Genomic DNA, 22,126 nt, shown 5'->3' with positions numbered 1-22,126 from the left:
GATATTAGTACACCTGTTTTCAAGGGATGTTACTCATATTAATTTTATGAGTCTGGTCACATTAATGGGCTTGCCATGCTTTTAGAGAGTTTTAGTGGTAATTATAAGAGTTGAAACTGATATTTCTAATGTCCTGTATGTAATATAATGAACATGTTGAGCTCACCTTTGGTATCTGAATCTGTTGATAGATGTTTGCAATGACCACGGCATGAATTTTGGTTTTGGTATATTGCTTAAAATTGGTTCATCTGTAGTCTAATAGAGTACAGTGAACACTATATAGTCTGATGCTTTACATAATAACCATTTAAATCTACTACGTAATTTTTTCCCATAAAGTTTGGAATGAGTCATGAAAAACAAAACTTATGGCTACTTTGTTATTCATTTTTAAAGGAGAGCGCAAGAGAAGAAGTTCCTGTGAAGACTATCAGGGCTACTAATGCAAAATTTAACCCTGTTTATTTTCATGACACAAATGCCAGTGAAGGTGATTTTGATGTAATGGACCCTTTAAAGCTGGAGGCCAGGTCTCTTCATCAAAATAAGCACTTGGCATCTGGTTCAAAAACAGTTTTACCTATGGATAGATGTTTAGACACGGAGACTCCTAAAGTGTCCATTCAAAAATATATGGACAGAGCATCTTTGAAGCCTTTTAGTGACAATGAAATTAATTCCACTGATACTCTTCAGTCACCAACAAGTGAAAGAAGGACATGTGAATGTTACAAGTCCACTGAAAAGAGTAAAGAGCGTAAGTAGGTTTTGTTTTTCTTCAAATTTTTATTTAAATTCTAGTTAGTTAACCTATAGTGTAGTAAGAAGGCTTAAAAAAATAAAGATATATAAAATGTTTATACAATAGAGTATATTTTCAAGGGGAACTTGCCTAATCTTTCGTATTAAAATATTTAAGTGTTTTATGGATTAAAAATTATATCTTTACTTACAGACCTGGTAGACATATACTATTTTAAGTCTTAGTTTTCTTTTTCTTTTTCCCTCATTCTCCATTATAGATTTCTCCTGGGGTTAAGGTCAGCTTTTCCACCATTGGAGGACTTTTGTGGGAATGGATTCTTTTTTTAAACTAGTTTTGGGTAGATTTCAATACTGTTGATATCTAAGATAAGTCAACTAAGTAAAATTATTTCAGAATATTGTATCATTTTGTTTCATATGTCATTGTATATTTTTGGATTTTTTAGAAATAGATCTGCCACAGAGTGTGGTCTATCAAAATGAAGAGGGCAGATGGGTCACTGACCTTGCATATTATACATCTTTTAATAAGGAACAAGTTTTAAATATGGCTCTAACTGATGAGATAAATGAAGACTTCAGATCCGGTTGTAAGTGTATTGATAACCACCTTATTATCCCATTTTCATTGTTTTTAATGGTGTTCTGAGATTACTCTGTATATATTGGTTGGCCACATCAAATCATTTTTGGACTATACATTTGAACCCTGAACAATGTGAGGAATAAGGGGTGCCAGCTCCTTGCGTCATTGAAAATCTGTGTATAACTTTTGATTTTCCGAAATCTTAACTACCAACAGCCTACTGGTTACCAAAAGCCTTAAGTGATAACATTGTCTATTAACATATATTTTGTGTGTTACATGTATTATATACTGTATTCTTATAATAAGATAAGCTAGAGAAAAGAAAATGTTAATAAGAAAATCATAAGAGGGCACCTGGGTGGCTCAGTCAGTTGAGCGTCCGACTTCCACTCAGGTCACAATCTCACGGTTCATGAGTTTGAGCCCCACAGTGGGCTAGCTGCTGTTAGCCTGTTAGCGTATAGCCCACTTTGGATCCTCCTTTCCTCTCCGTCCCTCCCCCACTTGCATGCTCTCAAAAATAAATAAACATTTTCAAAAGATATTTTAAAAAAAGAAAAAAAATCATAAGGAAAACACATTTATAGCACTGTACTTTCTATATTGAAAAAAAAAAAATCTGTGTGTCAGTGGACCTGTGCAGTTCAAACCTATGTTGTGCAATGGTCAACTGTAATACTGAGCTTTTCAGCTGTTTTTATAGGAACAAAGGCTTGAGTTAGTGCTAACCATTGCAGAATGAGCTGAGCCTTTTCTTTAAGCAAGGACAGTGAGTCAGACTATCATTCTTTTACATCAGTTTAGAACCTTCATATGACAGAGTTGGAAGGGACCTTAGGGTTACATTCTCACTTTTTTTTTTTCCTTAAAGATTTTATTTTTAAGTAATCTCTACACTCAACATGGGGCTTGAACTTTTAACTCCCCGTTCAAGAGTCATATGGTCTACCAAGTGAGTCAGCTGGGTGCCCCAGTTTACATTCTCACTTTTTTTATTTTTATTTTTAACGTTATTTGAGAGAGGGAGGGAGGGAGAGAGTGACAGAAAGAGAGAGAGAGAGAGAGAGAGAGAAAGAGAGAATCCCAAGCAGGCTCCATGCTGTCAGCACAGAGCTTGACTTGGGGTTTGAATTCATAAACCATGAGATCATGACCTAAACTGAAATTGAGAGTCAGATGCTTAACTGACTGAGCCACCCAGGCACCCCTACATTCTCACTTTTAAAATCCTGTCTTGAACAAAAGAAATATTTTGATAAGTGAACAGTTGCAAAATCCATTTTAGAGTAAAACGTAAGAAATGTAGAAATGATGGGAGAAAGGTGACAGAAAAGATAAATCTCAAAGGATGAGAGCATTAGGAATATCAGCTAGGTTTCTTGATTAGCAGAATCTCTGACCATGCAAGGAAAAACCGAGTTAGGTCTGCAGTACATATGACACATGGCATTTTGAGCCTTAGGTTATGGAGATGCTCTGCCACTGAGGCCTCCAGTGCCTGAGCACCTCTAAACCTGCCATGAGGAAAGGCATTCAGTGGCCTGTCAAGCCTGTTCTTATATATTCATTTATCTATCTATCCATCCATCCATCCATCCATCCATACATCCATGCATACATAATACATACTTTAGAGTGTGCATGCATGAGCCCGGGAGAGAGGCAGAGGGAGAGTGAGAGAGAATCCCAAGCAGGCTCCACGCTCAGCACAGAGCCTGACGTAGTGACTTGATCCATGACCCTGGGATCGTGACCTGAGCCAAAATCAAGAGTTAGATGCTCAACCAGATGAGTCACCTAGGCTCCCCAAGCCTAGTCTTATTTTTCATAGCCTCAGAACATGCCACAGGAAGAAGTTATTCTAACTGCTGCTTGTACTAAGCTCCTCTTAAACTTCTAATGATGGGAATGGTGGAGATAAATAAGGCATTTTTCCAGCCTTTAAGCAATTGTTCATCAGTCAAGAGGGATAAGACAAGAGTGTAAAACAACAGTCAGTATCATAAGAAACACAAACTAAATGGTTTTGGAGTTTAGAGCAGAAAAAACTTTTTTGTGTGAGTGGGTGACAGGGATTTCATATAGGAGGTGGCTTTTGAGGTAAGAGTTTGAAGAGGTAGATGTTTGAGGGCATGAGATATTCCAAATGGATAGAAAACCTAATGAAAGACAATGAAATGAGGAAGTCTGGGTGTGTTTTGAGACTGGCAAATAGTCTAATGTAGCTAGCATTTATGTCAAGCTTTGGAAGGGGAGAGTAATAAAAGGTGAAGAGGTGAAGCTAGAAAGGTATAAAGTAGGGCCAGGGAGTGGGTTGAGCTTTGACTACCATGTTGGAGTTGAGGCTTGTGTGGCAAGCAGTAGGTAGCCACTGAAGACTTGATTGTCCAACTACCTTTGTGAGTCATCTTCTGGTACTGATGGACAGTTGAGTGGGAGATTCCTTAGGATGTTGTAGAAATCTAGGTGTCACAGAATGAAAAGCAAACAGCTGGTGAAAGACCTGGCAATAAAATGGCTAGGATTTGGTGACTGGATTTCAGGAGATAGTAGGAAGGCAAGAAAAGATTGAAGTTTGTGGTCTGAGTTATTTGGGAAAATGGCAATACCATGAACTAAGATGGGAAAATCAGAAGAGATTGTAGAATTTTGGATAATTGTGGTTTGTGGTGGAGATATTCGGTAGTTGGAAGTATAAGCCAGGAATTGGAAGTTAAGTTACAGTTAAAGCTTGCTCAATGACATCTTGATTTAGGAAGAACAAGGGGGTACAGACTGGATAGTGGATAGTTGTACAGCATGGAGCCCAGTGCGGGGCTAGAACTCACGAACTATGATATCATGACCTGAGCCGAAATCAAGAGTTGGAGGCTTCACTGACTGAGCCACCCAGGCACCCCTAAAATAAATTCTTTAATTCCAAGACATAGAAAAGCATATAAAATATTCTGACATTTGTATCACTTAGAAAGTGAGTGGTCATGGAATTCTCATGTGCAACTGGTGGGAATGTAAAGTGATAGAACCATTTCGGAAACTTGTCTAGCAGGAGCTTTTGGAGGTGAACTTTATGAACTTCATACTTGAGGACCCAGTAATTCTGCACCAGAGTTATATATCCAGTGTACAGGTATATGGTTAACCAAAAGATCTACACTGAAATATTCATAGCAGCATTATATGTTTATCTCCAAATTAGAAACTCCCTAATTCTCATTAATGATAGAATGGATTGTGTTTATTCATACATTGGAGTGCTATGTAGCAATGGGAATAAGTGATGTGTAGCTACTTGCAGCAACATGCATGAATTTCATAAGTATGTAGGATGAAATAAAGCAGAGTAAGGATACCTGCTATGTAGATCTATTTGTATATATTTTAAATGTACCCTGCCCTGTGGAGTAAGGATAGTAGTTACCCTTGGATGGGCATGTAGTGATGAGAAGGAAGCTCGAGGGGCCTTTTGGAGTGCTAGTAGAGTTCTCTTTCTTCGTCTGGGGTACTGATCTGGCTATACGGTTGTGTTTATTGAGTTGTACACTTATATATACTTTTCATATGTATATTGTGCTTTGGTGAATAGTTTTTAAAAATTAGTGATCAAACTGAGAAAAAATATTTGCTATTCATGTTACAGATTAAGGCCCATTTTCCTAGTAGTAAATAGTTCTAACAAACAATAAGAAAAAGACTAGCTACTCAATGTAGAATTGGGCAAAGGTGTAAACAAAATTTATGGAAAATGAAATGAAAATGGTTGTTAAATATTCCAAAAAAGTTCATGGAACTTACTCATGGAAAGAAATGCAGAGTAAAACCACTCCATGATACTATTTTTCAGTTATTTCATTGACAGTGATCTAAAAATTTGGTACTATAACTATGTTGGCAACAGTGTGAAGAGAACAGGTATTATAGTACTTTAATAGGCACAGCATGTAGGTAGAACAGTATTACAGCATCTAACAAAGTTACAAATGTACATACCAAACAGTTCTTTTGGGAACTTACTCTTCAATTATACTTGCAGAAATGGCATGTGATGTATGTGCAAGGTTATTACTTATACATTGTTTATAATCACAAAAGGTTGGAAGCAATGTGGATGTACAAAACAGGACTAACTAAATAAGGTACATCCATATAAGGAAATACATTGTGGTCATTAAAAAAAATGGAAAAGGGCTCTTTAGGTGCTAGTATGGAGTAATCACTAAAATTCTTTTTTTTTTTTTTAAGTTTATTTACTTTTGAGGGAGCGTATATTTGTATGGGGGTACAGAGACAGATGGGGAGATGGAATCCCAAGCAGGCTTTATCTACACTGTCAGCACGGAGCCCAGTGCGGGGCTAGAACTCTTGAACTATGAGATCATGACCTGAGCTGAAATCAAGAGTTAGTGCTTAACTGACTGGTGCCCCTAAAATAAATTCTTTAATTCCCAGACATAGAAAAGCACATAAAATATTCTGAAATTTGTGTAAAAAGGTGGAAGAAGGGAGGACACACATATTTGTAAATACATAAAATGGAAAGATTTTTTAAAAAGAAAGAAAGAAATGGATTGCAAGAATCCCTAGCTACTTGAACTCAAAGCAAATAGAGGGGCGTCTGGGTGGCTCAGTCGGTTAAGCGTCTGACTTCGGCTCAGGTCATGATCTCACAGTTTGTGAGTTCGAGCCCCGCGTCGGGTTCTGTGCTGACAGCTCAGAGCCTGGAGCCTGTTTTGGATTCTGTGTCTCCCTCTGTTTCTGCCCCTCCCCTGTTAATGCTCTCTCTCTGTCTCAAAAATAAATAAACGTTAAAAAAAAAAAATAGATTCAAATCAGGATTTCAGGAGCATTTTATCTATTGATTGCTTCTGGAGGTGTGGGATGTGGGGTCAGGGATGGTGGGGAGACTTTTCAGTGTTGTATTCCCTTTTATGTCTTTGGTTAACTTCTGAAAACTCTTGTACATATGTGTACCTTTGCATTTTGAACTGTGTGGGTATGTTACTATTAAAGGAAAACTAAAATAAAAGATGTTTAACGAAGCCATCCTTGTGGTTCGGGAATAAACAATAATGAGCAGGTTGGAAAGGATGAGTAGCATGGATGGTAAAGAAATGGAGAAAATGATTATGGAAAACTATGGAAAAAAGTTTGATGGAAGGGAAGAAAGGATGAACTGGGTCAGGAAATCAGGGTCGGAGAGCTGAATGCAGTGGAAGCATTTTTATAGGAAAGAGGAAGGGAATTTTGAAAATGTAAGAGGAGATATAATTCAGAAGAGGAAGGTGGGACCAAGGCGTAATTTCATAATGTCAGAATCATTTGAAACGAAAATTTATCTACTTAACAAACTTTATTCAGGAAGTTTACTTAAGAGATACGACTCCCTCTGCCCCATTTCTGTCTTACCCCTCTCTGACAGCTCCATGCATCTGAATCACTACATCACTTCAGCTTATGGCCTAGGATTTAAACATGGCCTGAGGCCTGTGGTATATGTGCTGCTTCAAATTTTAGCAACTAACGTATTCAGGAGATGTTTGAAAGGACTGTTTGAGATTTGGCAAAGAATTGGGCATAGAGTCTTATAAAAAATGAAGTTTTTTCATAATTGCTGACTGATTTGTGATGAGCATTCAAGGTAATGGTACTGTAGATTTTTCTTTAATTGAAGAATCTCTTAAAGTACAGGGAAAAAGTACTTAGGGATATGATAAACAGCTTTTGGAACTGTTTACTTAATGATTTAAAGAACATTCAGTATTTACCTCATTGAAGTAAATTGTTTTTCTGGGTTATCTTCATTAGGCCTGATTTCCTACTTTCCCTTCTTTGGCTGTTACATTTGGTTGATTGATACTTTTATGTTTTAAGGCAATGGTTTTTAACTTACTTGGAGTCATGGGCCCTACAGAGAATCTTCATAGAAAAATTTTTATGTGAAAGATTATATTTTTCATGTGATTTTGAGAATTGCATGGTTGTCTTCATACCCGTTCATAGACTACTAAGTTAAGGATGTGTTTGTATAAGAAATGATGGGCTCACAAGGTAAAGGATGAACACTGTCCTAACAAGTAAGGATCTGAGCTATCTCTCGTGTTCTGCTTTTCCTGATTGGAAATATTCTCCTGTTTCAGTTTGCATTTGGTCTCTCAAGGTATTAATGTTGAACTGTCGGGTTTCCAAAAGGGCAGTTTGGATCTGATTAGCCCCTGATGGATAATGAGAGAGGGGGACATCTCCCTTGTTTGGGCCATGGTGGACACTTCTGGATTGCATGCACCCTTCCCATTTCAGCCATTCTCCTGAAGTACCAGGCAGAGGCCCAGCCTGGGCAGCAGGCAGGCAGAGAGCTTTGAGGGCAGATGTTGGGTGACCACTTGTTTCCATCTGTTCAGGCTGTGGGGTTTGCTGGGATGCAGAACTTTCCAGTCTAACACTGAGACAGTCCTGGGCAAACAGGTGGTTGGGCACCCCAGCCCACCTCTTGACAATAAATTTAGAGAGTGGCTTGACGTCGTGATGGTTCAGATAAAATTTCACAGTTATTCATGGGCAGGTACCTTAAATCAGGTGTGCCAAAATCTTCAAAGGCTAAAGTTAATGTGAATCTTCTACAAATAAAAAGCTTACATTGTAAAGCCCCTTTGGTTAATTAAGTTAGGGCAAGTTAGTAACTGATAAAAACACTAACAGTAGAATGTTACCAAAACTTTGAGAATCACAGACTTACATACTTAATACAGATGCATCAGTTGCATGATGAAAGCTTTCATATACTTTTTTCAAATTTATTTCTGTATTTCATCTTCCTAACTAGATAAGTTTTATTTATCTGTTGGTATTTAATTAGGCATTAGTATAATTTAATTATATAAACTGATTCTCTTTTAAGCTGAAGCATTGGATTTGATTGCACAAGACGAAGAGGAATTTAATAAAGAGCATCAATTTATGCAGGTTTGTATTTTATTGGCATTAACCAAAGTTTAAAATATACCTGTATTCTTTCTGGATAGGTATATAGTTTTATAGAATTATGTCTTATTTGCTCATGTTTAGACAATTTCTCCTCTTTCCTTCATACCCTCAATTATTAATTGAAAAAGAACTGACATACTAAATGTTTAATTCGCTTAAAATCACCCTAATAGGCTTCAAAGATCTCTCTATAGTTTTTAACCATGTTTTTTTTTAAACTTTTTTTTTTTACATTTGTTTATTTTTGAGAGACAGAGAGAGACAGAACACAAGTGGGGGAGGGGCAGAGATAGAAGGAGACACAGAATCCGAAGCAGGCCTGTGCTCTCAGCACAGAGCACGATGTGGGGCTCGAACTCATGAACCGTGAGATCATGACCTGAGCTGAAGCTGGATGCTCAACCAACTGAGCCATCCAGGCGCCCCTTAACCATGTTTCAAAATGAAGTAATGCTATGTAAAGAAATTAAGCTGCTTTATTAGCTGCTTGAGCTTGAGGTTTGTCCAAATTTTTAAAAAATTAAAATGCTTAAATTTTCTTAGTTAAATTTTTTATTTTTGCATGTTAGAAAAACAGAAGCCTTGCTGGGGAAATAAAATGAAACAATAACTTTCTCCCTAGGAAGAAAATATAGATGCCCAAAACACTTCAGCTGCACTAGGGGATACGTCTTGGGGAACTTCAATTAATTACAGTTTGTTGAGGAAATCACTTAGCACATCAGATTTGGACAAAGATGATGCCAGTTATTTACGCCTGTCTTTAGGAGAGTTCTTTGCTCAAAGATCTGAAGCTCTTGGTTGCCTTGGTGGTGGTTACAATGTGAAAAGAGTAAGTATGATACGTGCTACAAGTGGTTGAATTCACCAGACCTTATATTTGGAATGGTATGATGGTATTAGCTACAGCATAGTATCTTTACAGCAGGGATAGAATAGGGACATGTTAGGACTGTGGTAGATAGGTTAGGTTTTATAGTCGGTCAGACCCTGACTCCGGTCCTAGTTCTACCTTTTAACTAATTCTGTGACACGGAACAATTTATTTAACTCCTCTATGTCTTAATTTTCTAGTTTTTAAAATCCAGCGCTATTTAATAGGGTTTCATAAGAATTAAGTGTGATGGGACACACAAAGCAGTTAGCACCAAGATTAACTTGGAGTAAGTATTCAATACCTGGTAGTTGATGCTGCTATTGTTACGTCATTAGTTGATGGGAAGAAATCGAGGATTGATTTTTTTCTTTAACCTCTTATCTGAAAACATGTTTTGAAATATAGGAATGTTTTTGTTTAATAAGTGGCAATACATGTAAAAATTTGAAAATGCAACAGTGGTAATTTCTATGAAGCATGCTAAGGAGAAGGAGTTGCTATAGCTGTGGTGGTCAGGGGTGGCCCCTGAGGAGATGTTACTGAGCTGGGACCTAAATGATGGGAAGGAGGCAGCTGCCAAAAGATATGGAGGCAGAGTGTTTCAAGCAAGGGGAGACCCTCTATGTGAAGGCTTGGAAGTAGGAACTAGAAGTGGCCTGTGGAGGATCAGAAAGCAGAACAGTGGAGCTAATGTGAATGGGGGAGAGGGGTGGGGTGATTTAATGGTAGAAGATTGGGCCAGATCATGTGGGATCCTTGTAGGACTTGGGTGCATCTGAAATGAACTGGGAAGAAGTGCTTAGAAGCAGGGAGCAACTTTGTCATGGTGCCAGCCTCATCTCCATGTGTGAAATGATGCTATTATATATGGAGCCTGGGTGGAGAGGGTCAGTGAACCAAAAAGGAGGAATAGAAGCAGGCAGAGGCTTAGCACGTGGGAAGAGATACGGTGAAGGCCGGGGTCTAGAATGATAGTAGGGACACAAAAAAATCAAGGATTCAAGATTTCTTTTGGAGGTAGAGTCAAAAGGCTTGATAAATTCCATATAGGGAGTTGGGTTATTGGAGGGAGTGGTTATTAAAACTGGATTTCACTAACAGTATAATTTGAAATAATAGCCATGGTATTAGAACTCAAAGTTGAATTACAGAACTTAAATTTGAAACTGAACTGTGGGTCCTGTCTGTGTAGTGAATTAAAAAATGAAAATAAATGCTTTAGAGAGACAGGATTAACATCCTGCCTGGATCGATTTTTTACATTAGGGGAGAAGTTGAAGAGTTAATGAATTCCTTCTTACTAAATAAAGCACCAGGTCATGGAAAAATAGATCTATCATTTGGAGTTTCTGTTTTCGTTTTAGTTATGAAATGTTACTTGCATTCAGGTTGTTGGATCAAGGGAAGAAATTCCCAGGTAAAGATCAGTGGAAAATTGAGTGCATTTAATGAATTTACATTTCAGGTCTATCATGTGAAAGTTCTATAATAAAGACAAGTGGGAATTCCCGGCTCATTAACTGCTAAGAACATACCTAATCTTAACAAAGATTTTCAAGGACGTATTGTATAAAATAAATATCCTTATACTGTAAGTTCCAGGAAGGCAGGAAATTTTGTCTTTTTTTCTCATTGACATGTCACCCTATGATTAATAGTGCTTGACACAGTAGGTGCTCAGTAATAATTACTGAAGGAACGAAATGTCATTTCTAGGTTGTTTGAAGTTGGATTTCTTAATAAGAGCGACTTATTTGACATATTAGTTTTGATGATTGAAGATGGCACTAAGGAAATAAAACTAGACTTTTAAATTTTATCTCTAGTAATTTAAGTTTAAATGAAAAGAACAGAATTATTTTGTTGAATTCATTTAGTTAGGTTACCCATAGTAAAATAAAATAGTCTAGAATTTCTCAAAGTAGTTGAAATTAAGGAAATAATTCACATGTTTATTTTGTAGCCATCATTTGGTTATTTTATCAGATCACCAGAAAAGAGAGAACCTGTTGCTCTCTTAAGAAAATCTGATGTATCAAGAAGTAATTTGGAAAAAGAAACGGCTCATGTTAACCATGATGTATTTTCAGGTAATGGATTAAATGAAGGAGTTTTTAGTAACCTTTTTTTTTTTTTAACCTATAAATTAGTGGTTGTGTGATCATATTCTTTATGAGTGAAAATGTATACATCACCTTGGATATTGTCACTATTAGTCACAGATTTTATCCTTCTATCACCCCACATTGCCTTTTTTATTTATTTTATTTATTTTGTTTAATGTGTGTTTATTTTTGAGAGACAGAGGCTGGAAAAGAGTAGAGTGAGGGAGACAGAGGATCTGAAGCAGGCTCTGCATTGACAGCAGAGAGCCTGATGCGGGACTCGAACCTACGAACTGCGAGATCATGACCTGAGCCGAAGTCAGACTCTCGATTGACTAAGCCACCCAGGTGCCCCCTCCCCCCTCCGCCACATTGCCTTTTTAATCAAAAGTGGAAACAAGTCAGCCAAAACCCACCTAAACCCTTTTGTAAAAAACCCAAAGTAAATAAAATATAATCTGTTCAAATGGGCTAGTTAAATTGGCCTATTAAACTACTGAGTTAAAAAAAAAATGAACTACTTAGTTAATGAACTGTAGCTATTATATTCAAGTAGACTTTTGGTTAAAAAGCTGTTTGAGATTTCGGGGTGCTTGGATGGCTCGGTCAGTTAAGTGTCTGACTTCAGCTCAGGTCATGATCTCACGGTTCCTGGGTTCTGGCCACATGTCGGGCTCTGTGCCAACAGCTCAGAGCTTGGAGCCTGCTTTGGATTCTGTGTCTTCCTCTCTGCCCCTACCCCACTCACACTCTGTCTCTATCTCCCTCTCTCTCTCTCAAAAACAAATAAACATTAAAAAAATTTTTTTAAAAAGCTATTTGAGATTTGGACTATGATAGTCTCTAAGTATGATTAATATCCATGATATATATTTAAAATCAGACTTTCTTGCTTAACATACAATTATCGAACAGCTACTTTTTGCTAGTGTGGTGCCTGGTGCTAACATATCATATAAAATTGTACAAAATACGCTCCAGTCCTTAAAGAGCCTGTCTTCCAATAGAGGAGTTGGGATAAAGAGGCTGTATATATAATTAGTTGATTTTCTATTATTGTAAGGAATACTCATTTTTATTTATTTTTTTTTAAATTTTTTTTCAACGTTTATTTATTTTTGGGACAGAGAGAGACAGAGCATGAACGGGGGAGGGGCAGAGAGAGAGGGAGACACAGAATCGGAAACAGGCTCCAGGCTCTGAGCCATCAGCCCAGAGCCTGACGCGGGGCTCGAACTCACGGACCGCGAGATCGTGACCTGGCTGAAGTCGGACGCTTAACCGACTGCACCACCCAGGCGCCCCAGGAATACTCATTTTTAAATTCAGCTTATTATATATTTGTGAAATGTTTAATTAATTGAAATATGAATTGAGTTTGTCAGTATTTGCAAAGGAGAGATTGAAATCCACAATCTTCAAAGTTTAAACTTGGCAGAAGCAAATTAACAATGCCCTCGTCCTTTGTCTTAGTGACTATACATTTAAACAGTTTTTGTGAAGATGACTGATGTTGAGGTACAAAGACTTCTTGCTTGGCGGTTAATCATGTTGAGTGGTCCTTATCCCACAGATTATTTTTGTGAGATAGTATATAGATGTAAGTTGAATTACTGTGTATTTTCTACAGGAGACCTAAAAGCACAGCTAAGTGAAGAATCAGTTACACTTCAGGCTGAAGAACTGGAGAGTATTTCACAAGTGGATGAAAGTGATGTGACATTAACGGCCAGTAACAGCAAAATAGAGGTATCTTAAGCCTTCCATGGAGGAAAACTAAAACCACATTGTCATAGTTCTTGTATAAGATCAACATAAGGTCACATGAGAAAAATACATGCAGTATACGTGGTTGGGGTTTTTTGGATTCAGTTTTATTATAAATGTCCTTTGATGTTTAATAGCATTTTAATCAATGTATAATAAATATACATGTTACATACCTACATACCTACTAAACGTAATAAACATACATAAATTTGTTTATAAAGCAAACTGAGAGTCAATGAGTTATCACAATTTACACACCTTTGTACATTCCAGATCAAAAAAGAGAACATTGCTAGTAGCCCAGAAACCATTTTTATGCCCTTTCTGAATGCTACTCCTCTTATCTTGACTCTAACACTGTATTAATTTTGCCTGTTTTTGAACTTTATGTACAAGAAATCATATAGCATGTATTCTTTTTCTTTGATTTTTTTTTTCACTTGTGTTTGCTAGATGCAACTATGTTGTTAAGTATTAATAGAAGCTTATTTTCATTACTATATAGTATTCAGTTGCTATGTTCATTAGATATGTCAGACATTTGGGGTCTATCTTATGTCAATATGATACTGTTAAAATACTGTGGCTTTATAAGTTTTGGATAAGTCCTCTTCTCTTACTTTTCTTTTAAAAGTATTTTGGCTGTTGGCCCTTTGCATTTTCATATATATTTTAAAATCAGATTGTCACCTTCAGTAGACCAACCAACCAGCAACACTATTGGACTTTTAATTATGGTTGTGTTTTATCTTAGAACAGTCCAATTTACATCTTTATAATACTAAATCTTCTAATTCATGAAAATATATATATTGTTCCACTTAGGTTTTAATTTTTCTCTGTATTTTATGATTTGTATGTGTGTGTGTGCGCAGAGATTTTTGCACATCTTTTGTTAAATTTCTTGCTAACTTATTGAAATAATATTTTTTTTGGAACAAACAATATTTTAATATTATCTTTCTTAACTCCATTCTTCCTTTTTGTAGCTAAACAGAAATACATGTTATGTATATATATAATTTTTTTTCTATGTATGCAGTTTTATCATCTAAGAATAACAACAGTTTTGTTCCTTTCTGGTTTTGATACCTTCATTTCTTTGACTAGCTAACCTGACTACACCTCAAAATTGTGTTGAAGAGAAGTGCTGATGTTGGGGTTTCCTGACAGGGTGGGAAAGCTCTTCAGTATTTTATTTGTAAATTGGAAATGTGCTGTAGGGTCTTTTTTTTTTTTTTTTATCATTGATTTTTAAAATTCCCTTCTAATATTTGTCTCCTAGTTTGTTTTTAACTTGTAAAGAGGTTGAATCTTGTCAAATGCTTTTTTGTATCTATCAAGGTAAACATAAGCTTTTTTTTTTTTCTGGTAATGTGGTGAATTACATTAAATAGTTTTTTAATATTATACCGTTCTTCTACACTTGGAATAAACTTTACTTGGGTTATGATCCACTGTCTTTTTTATAGATCACTTGGATTTGGTTGCCTAATGGTCTATTTAGAATTTTGCATCTGTGAGAGAATGCCTTTTTGGTTTTGATATCAAGGTTTTGATGGTCTCATTTTTTATCTTTTTCCAGAAGAGTGTAAGATTGATGCTATTAGATTTTGGTAGAATACATTGGTGAGATCCTCTGAGTCTGGAGTTTTCTTTAATACTTTTTAATTGCTGATTCAATTTCTTTAATAGTTATAAGACTATTCTGATGTTTAAAACTTGTGTCCGTTTCTGGGTGCATGGGTGGCTCGAGTTGGTTAAACGTCCTATTCTTTGTTTCAGCTCAGGTCATGATCTCACAGTTTGTGGGTTTGAGCCCTGCTTCGGGCTCCACTATGACAGCTGCTTGGGATTTTTCTCTCCCTCTTTCTGCTCCTCCCTGTTCTCATTTTCTCTCTCTCTCAAAATAAATAAACCTAAGAAAGTTGTGTCCATTTTAATAAAGTGTAGTTTCCTAGGAATTTTAACCTTTCATCTAAACTTGAGAGGCACCTGGGTGGCTCAGTCAGTTAAGCGTCCGACTATTGGTTTCAGCTCAGGTCATGATCTCACATTTCCTGAGTTCGAGCCCCACATTGGGCTCCATGCTGATAATGCCAAATCTGCTTGGGATTCTCTCTCTGTCTCTCTCTCTCTGCCCCTCCCCTGCTGTCTCTCTCTGTGTCTCTCTCAAAATGAATAAATTAAAAAAAATTTTTTAAAATTAAATAAACTTGAAAATATATCACTCCATAATATCCTCTTGTGATTGTTTAATACGTTAGGTTCTTAAGCGATGTCTTCTTTGTTATATATTGGTTCTTTCGCCTCTCTCTTTTTTCCCTTAGTAATTCTTACCAGATATTTCTTGATTTTATTAATTCGTTAATTTTATTCTCTTTCTGTTCATAGTTTTTGGTTTTTGTTTCCTTCCTCATATTCTCTGTGGATTTAATTTGTTGTTTTTTTAACTTCTGGAAATGAATACTTAGCCTAATTTTTCTGCTTTTCCTACATAAACATCTGATGATCTAAATTTCCCTGAAAGCTGGGATTTTGTTGCATCCCATTCTATTTTTTTATCACGTTTTGATATGTCATACTGTCTTTATTAGTCCATTTAATGTATTTTCTAATTTCTCTGGTCCATTGGTTTTTTCAAGTGTATCGCTTAGTTTCCAAACATTTGAGGATTTTCCTAATTTTAAAATATTGATTATAGGCCTGGTTGTACAGTAGTCAGAGAAACTTGGGTTTTAGTCCTTTGAAATTTATTGAGACATGTTCAATTTTTGAAAATACTTTCGATGCACATGACAGGAATGCCTGTGATGTGATCTTTGGTTGCTCTCTTCTGTATATTTTATTTAGGTGAAATTTACAAAATCATGGTGATCAAATGTATCCTTAAAATTATTGTGCTTGTTCTTTCAGTTACTTAGATATTATAAAATCTCACCCTATTATAATGGATTTGTCTGTTATTCATTATGAATCTGGCAGTATTTGCTTGAAAAATTTCGAGGCTATGTTTTTAGGTATGTACAAATTAGAATTGTTTCTGGTGAATCGAACCTTCTGTCATTGTGCATGACTGCCTTTGTCTGTAGTTATGCATTATGCTTTAAGCCTAATCTGATATTAATATAGGTAATACCAGCTTTCTTTCTTCAGTGTTTAATTATTTAGTGTTTGCATGTTATATCTTTTTTATTTTGCTTTTTAACCTTCTATATCTTCATATTTTAGATGTGTCTCTTAAAAGTACTTAGAATTAGATTTTATTTTATTTTTTATTTTTTATTTTTTTTTAATTTTTTTTTTTTTCAACGTTTATTTTTGGGACAGAGAGAGACAGCATGAACGGGGGAGGGGCAGAGAGAGAGGGAGACACAGAATCGGAAACAGGCTCCAGGCTCTGAGCCATCAGCCCGGAGCCTGACGCGGGGCTCGAACTCACGGACCGCGAGATCGTGACCTGGCTGAAGTCGGACGCTTAACCGACTGCGCCACCCAGGCGCCCCTAGATTTTATTTTTTAACCAGTTTCACAGTCATTCTTTCTTTCTTACATTTAATGGAATTACCAATATATAGGCATTTAATTCTGGTCTTTTTATTCACTTTCATTCTTTCTTTTGGTATATTCTTGTGGACTTTTTAGAAGTAATTTTTTATATTACTCCAGTTTCCTCCCTTTGTTAATTTGGTAATTGTATATTCTTTTCCTGTTATTTTAGTAATTACCTAAGAAATTATAACCTGTTTTCTTTGATTACTAATGTTTAATAAAAATTGAAATTTGTTCTTTTTCTTACCTCTTAGTTAACAGGACCAAAAAACACTGTTCATTCCACTTCAGTCTTACAAGTTACTATTGTTTTATATTTTAATTCTCTATTTAAACCCTATAAGCCATTTGATGAAGGTTGTGGTGACTGCTATTATATACAAAACCAATATGCATCTCTGACTTTCCATCTGAGATTTTATTTTGCTTGAAGAATATCCTTATAATTTCTTTTAATAAGGGTCTACTGGTAATGGATTCTGTTTTTATCTCTAAAAAATATCTTTATTTCACCTTTATTCTTAAAGCATATTTTTGTTTAGTATAGACTTATATGTTAAAAGCAACTTTTAGCAATTTGAATATATTTCACATTTCATTTAAAAAGTTTTCTATCAATCTTATTGCTAACTTTATTAAAGATAATATGTCTTACCTCTGCCTTCTTTAAACATTTTTATCTTTGGTTTTTAATCTGTTTTGCTGGGATGTGCTTAGATACCTTTTGTTTTATCCTGTTTGGGGTTTGTAGGCCTTCTTGAATCTTGGGTTGTTGACTTTCATAAGTTTTAGAAAATTTGCAGCCAGTTTATCTTCAAATAAACTTTTTGTTCTATTTCTCTCCTTTTTCTTCTGAGAGTTCAGGTACAGGTATGTTAGACTTTCTCAGAGTATCCCTTTTTCCTGTTCTCTCTGTTCTATTGTGTATTTTCTGTTACTTTCTCTTTTATGGTTCATTCTGAATATTTTTTCAGACTTCTACGTCTCATTCTTTTTTCACTTGAGTCCAAGTTGTTGTTAAATCTATCCACTGGGTTCTTAATTTGTTATTGTATTTTTCAACTATATAATCTAATGTATATTTAGTTCTTTATAATTTCTAGTCCTCTGTGTTCTCAATATTGTCTTTTATTTCCTTAAGTATAATTTTAGATCTTATGTTTTAGATTTAGATGTGTTTTAGATTCTGATAACTCCATTGTCTGTATATCCCCCATGGGTCTGTGTCTCTGGGATTTGGGTCACTTTATCTTGGAACATCATGTGTCATTCATTGATGGAGGGGTGTATTTTTACAGGAAAAGTTATTGAAATAATTTGAGGCCATGGGAGTTATAATCTTCTAGACAGGGTTTATGTTTGCTTCTGACATGAATGAGGAATGCTAGCAATCTCAGATCATTTTAGTCTAGTTACTGAGATTGAACTGATTGGAGCCTCGCTCTCAGTCCTTATGAGAACCAGTCTAATTTTGGTTTCCCTTTTCTCTAGGGTGTAGTCATTTGTGGTCTCATACTAAAGCATGGATGTTTTGCAGGGCTATACCCTCCCCCTCGTTATTGGTCGACAGTGAACTCTTTTTATACCCTCACCACCATAAGAACAGCTTTGCTGAGCTGCTTCTTAAAGTCGTGTCCACAGCCTTTTCTTGAAACAGTAGATCCCCATAGGGAAGAGCGTCCTCATTACTGGCTTCACCTCTCTGGGATTGTTGCTTCTTTTGGATTCTGACCCCATCGTTTTTGTTTATTTTTTAGCTCTCCAGTGCCTTCTAAGAGAAGCTTCTGGATATGCTCTCCAGTTCTAATTGTTCTCAGCCAGAGTTGGTTTCCATCATTTAGTCTGCTATTACTGGAGATAGAAGTCTTAACTTGCATTTTTGTATTAAATACATCTGTGTTTTTTGCTGTTAGTTCCATTTCCATTGTTTGCCCATGGTTCTTATTTGTGTCTTCTTAATAAGTAATTCCAACGGTTGAATGAAATTGCCAAGAATTATGCTTGGAATCACAATGGCTCAGTGATTTCTCAATCTCAGTATCTTAATTTTTTGTTTTAAATTACTGTCTGGTTCAGTTTTAACATCTTTTTAGCATCTCTTTAACTCCTAAAGATTTTTTTTTTTTTTTTTGGACAATTGATAATCTAATTTTGTGGGTAAACCAGGACTCTGTAAATAAAGTTGATAGTAGCTGTCTTTTTAAGTTACGGTATTAATTGGTATTACCATTAATTTCTTGTTGCTGTTAAATCTTATGTAATGTCTAAAGATTAAATTAATGTGTACATGTTCATGGAAAGGAGGTAAATTTATCTGATGTGAATTTTCTCATTTCTAGGACACTTCCTTCATGAGTAGCAAACCCCAAAGATACAAAAGCAAGCCACCTACTGGTGGTGATTCTGTACTTAGGATAAGCACCATTGCTTCAGCCATTGCAGATGCATCAGTGAGTACTGATCCTTCCCAACTTGCTGCCATGATCAAGGCACTTTCAAATAAAACCAGAGAGAAGACTTTACAGGAAGACGATAAACAAAAGGACTATTCCATTGTGTCTCAGTTTGTGCCTAATGATACAGAAAAAAGTAATGGATCCAGCATGTTTGATATGGAGAAATACCTTAAAAAAACAGAAGTTAGTAGGTGTGAAGGTGGGCTGGAAAACTTTTCAAGAGCTGGTGTGTCTGATATTTGGGATTTATCTTTACCAAAAGAACAGACTACACAAGATATCCATACAGTGGACTTAGATGCTGCTAATATAAGGGAACCAGAAAAAAATACAGCATGTACTTTTTATGGTGGAAATGGAGAGCACAAGAATCAAGAATCATTTAGAGCAAGCTCTCCAAATTCAATTCTTACAAATAGAAAAGAGAGTGAAAGTGCAATAGTTGATGTGAAGACATACCCTATTGATAACAAATTACCAGATATTGGCAATCACAAAACAGCCACCTCAGTATGCACTCCAATACCTAATAATTATTCATTAGTAAAGAACCCCAGAGTAGCATCCGTTTGGATGTCAGAAGAGTGTGAAGAAATACAAAATAATAGAGAAAATCAGAGCCAAAATGAGTATCTTAGTGAAGGAAGCAACAGTGAAAAACATGTGACTTTTGGAAAACATTCCATAATTGCGCCTAAAAATGTTGGTAAGTGTCGAAGTAATTGGTCACATTTGCAAAATTGCACACAAGTGGTGTATTTTGTTGTTGTTCTCATTGGAAAATGACACCTTTCTGGTAGATTTGAAAAATCACTCTCCTGAGCATGGTGAACACAGCTCAGAGGACGACCAGGAAAGCTTCAGACCTTCTTCCTCTCCACTGAGTCATTCTTCTCCTAGTGAAATATCTGGAACAAGTTTATCAGGGTAGGTGCTTACCTTTTGTTTTCCTTTTTCTTTAATAAAAATATATGTTCAGTATAAGAAAATTAGAAAAAGTGTGAAGAAGAAAAATAATCATTTATAGGTTCATTTCTCAGAGGTAAGTATTGTAAATACTTTGTGAATTTGTTTCAAGCCATTTTTCTGTGTAAATTCTTATTCACTTATTATGATGATTCTTTGTATATTTAAGAGGAAATTAGTAATGTTACAGTCTGCACAATGAATCAGGAATGGATTATTTGATGGCTCTGGTGGATAGTGGTAGATACTACAACATTTTACTGTGTTTTGCCAGCTAATTGTATTGTTTGTTTGTCATTTTAATGATACAGAGATGAACAACTTTGCCCTTAATTTTTTTTTTTCTGTGTTTTGACTGATTTCTTAAGGATAGATCTCTAGAAGAGAAATTACCAGGTCAGGAAATTATTAGTGAATTATTTTCTGAATAGGTCTTAAAGACTTGCATTCTCACCATCAGTCATGGTAAGAGTATCCATTTCACTGTTTTCTTATCGACATTAAAAAAATTTTTTTTTAGTGTTTATTCATTTTTTGATAGAGCGTGAGTGGGGGAGGGGCAGAGAGAGAGGGAGACACAGAATCCAAAGCAAGCTCCAGGCTCTGAACTGTCAGCACAGAACCTGAGTGGGGCTCGAACTCACAGACCCTGACATCATGACCTCAGCTGAAGTCAGACGCGCAACCAACTGAGCCACCCAGGTGCCCCTTCTTATCAGCATTTTAAATAGCTTAAAGTTTTGGATATTTTTTTTTTATCTTGTAGTGTTAATTTGATTTTTTAATACTAATGAGATTGGCAAATAATTTTTCAAGGGTTAGAAGAAGAATCATAGTATTTCATAGGTTTTAACTCAAGCCAATTTAACCATGTTCTTAAAAACCAAGTTTAAAGAACATTTTAAAATGTAATTTTTTTAGGGGTGCCTGGGTGGCTCAGTTGGGTAAGCATCCAACTTTGGCTCAGGTCATGATCTCACAATTCATGGGTTCAAGCCCTGCATCTTGGCTCTGTACTGACAGGTCAGAGCCTGGAACCTGCTTCGGATTTTGTTTCTCCCTCTCTCTTTGCCCTCCCCCCTCCCGCCCCCACTTGTGCTCTGTCTGTCTGTCTCTCTCTCTCTCTCTCTCTCTCAAAACAAATAAACATTAAAAAAAATTTTTTTTAATAAATAAAATGCAATTTTTTTAAAGTGCCATAATTTGCATTATATACATATATAAGTATATGTGTATGTGTAATTTTTGAAGAATGTAAATTTACTGCTTTGTGAAATGTATGTATATGTAGTTATGTGTAGATGCACTCGTGTGCCTCTGTATATTTCCCTTCATTACTGTGTTTCATGTCTGCCTAGTTCCCCAATGCCTTCACCAGGGAGCTGCTGTTATTAGTTTCTTAGGTATCTAGAGTTTCTTTATGCATTCATAACAAAATATGAATATATATTCTTGTTGGCTTCACTTTTTATACTCAATATAGGGTCCTTTACACACTCCTCAATGTTTTGCTATACAAGGTTACTTTTGTTACACAAGCCTCGTCTGTATTATAGTCATTTTGTTCATGTGAAATAGATACATGTGAAATAGATATATGTAGGATACATGCCCATAAATGAGATTATTGAATCAAAGAGTATTTGCATTCGTGTTCATATTTAAATTAGTACAACCACTCCATAGAGATTGTATTGATATAATTTTCCCACCAACAGTTTGAGAGCCTGTTTTCCCACAGCCTCATCAGCAGAATGTTTATAAAACTTTTTGATGGTTGATATTTTGATAGGTGAAAAAAACAGTGTTTCAACATGACTTTAATTCATATGTTTTAGGAGTGATGGTGAGCATCTTTTCCTCTATATGTGTGTTTCCATGAATAGATACTTTGTAGATACAAAGTATCTGATAGATACTGTAGATACAAAGTATCTATTCATGTTTGTTGCTCATTTTTCTGATGATTTTTAGTCTTTTTTGCCTCCAATTGTAGGGGCCTTTGATGGTCCCTACAATTAGGGGCCCTATATTAGGGAGATGAATAGCCCTTTGTGATATT

At 35.9% G+C, this 22,126-nt stretch overlaps 1 protein-coding gene across 3 annotated transcripts in view; it reads left to right on the top strand.

Annotated features, from left to right (window-relative positions):
- Positions 1-22,126, top strand: part of CEP192 (centrosomal protein 192) — a 134,623-nt gene that overhangs the window by 47,870 nt on the left and 64,627 nt on the right. For all 3 annotated transcript variants that reach the window (XM_045458934.1, XM_045458932.1, XM_045458933.1), the window contains exons 11-18: positions 400-760; positions 1,215-1,358; positions 8,253-8,317; positions 8,961-9,170; positions 11,179-11,305; positions 12,951-13,069; positions 18,982-19,804; positions 19,899-20,025. In XM_045458934.1, the coding sequence (XP_045314890.1) occupies positions 400-760; positions 1,215-1,358; positions 8,253-8,317; positions 8,961-9,170; positions 11,179-11,305; positions 12,951-13,069; positions 18,982-19,804; positions 19,899-20,025 (1,976 nt within the window). The remainder of the gene's footprint in view (positions 1-399; positions 761-1,214; positions 1,359-8,252; positions 8,318-8,960; positions 9,171-11,178; positions 11,306-12,950; positions 13,070-18,981; positions 19,805-19,898; positions 20,026-22,126) is intronic.

The sequence above is a fragment of the Leopardus geoffroyi genome, chromosome D3, assembly GCF_018350155.1.
Source record: "Leopardus geoffroyi isolate Oge1 chromosome D3, O.geoffroyi_Oge1_pat1.0, whole genome shotgun sequence".
Classification (NCBI taxonomy): Eukaryota; Metazoa; Chordata; class Mammalia; order Carnivora; family Felidae; genus Leopardus; species Leopardus geoffroyi.
Note: the sequence above shows the minus strand (reverse complement) of the source record. Positions and strands in the feature narration are given on the sequence as shown.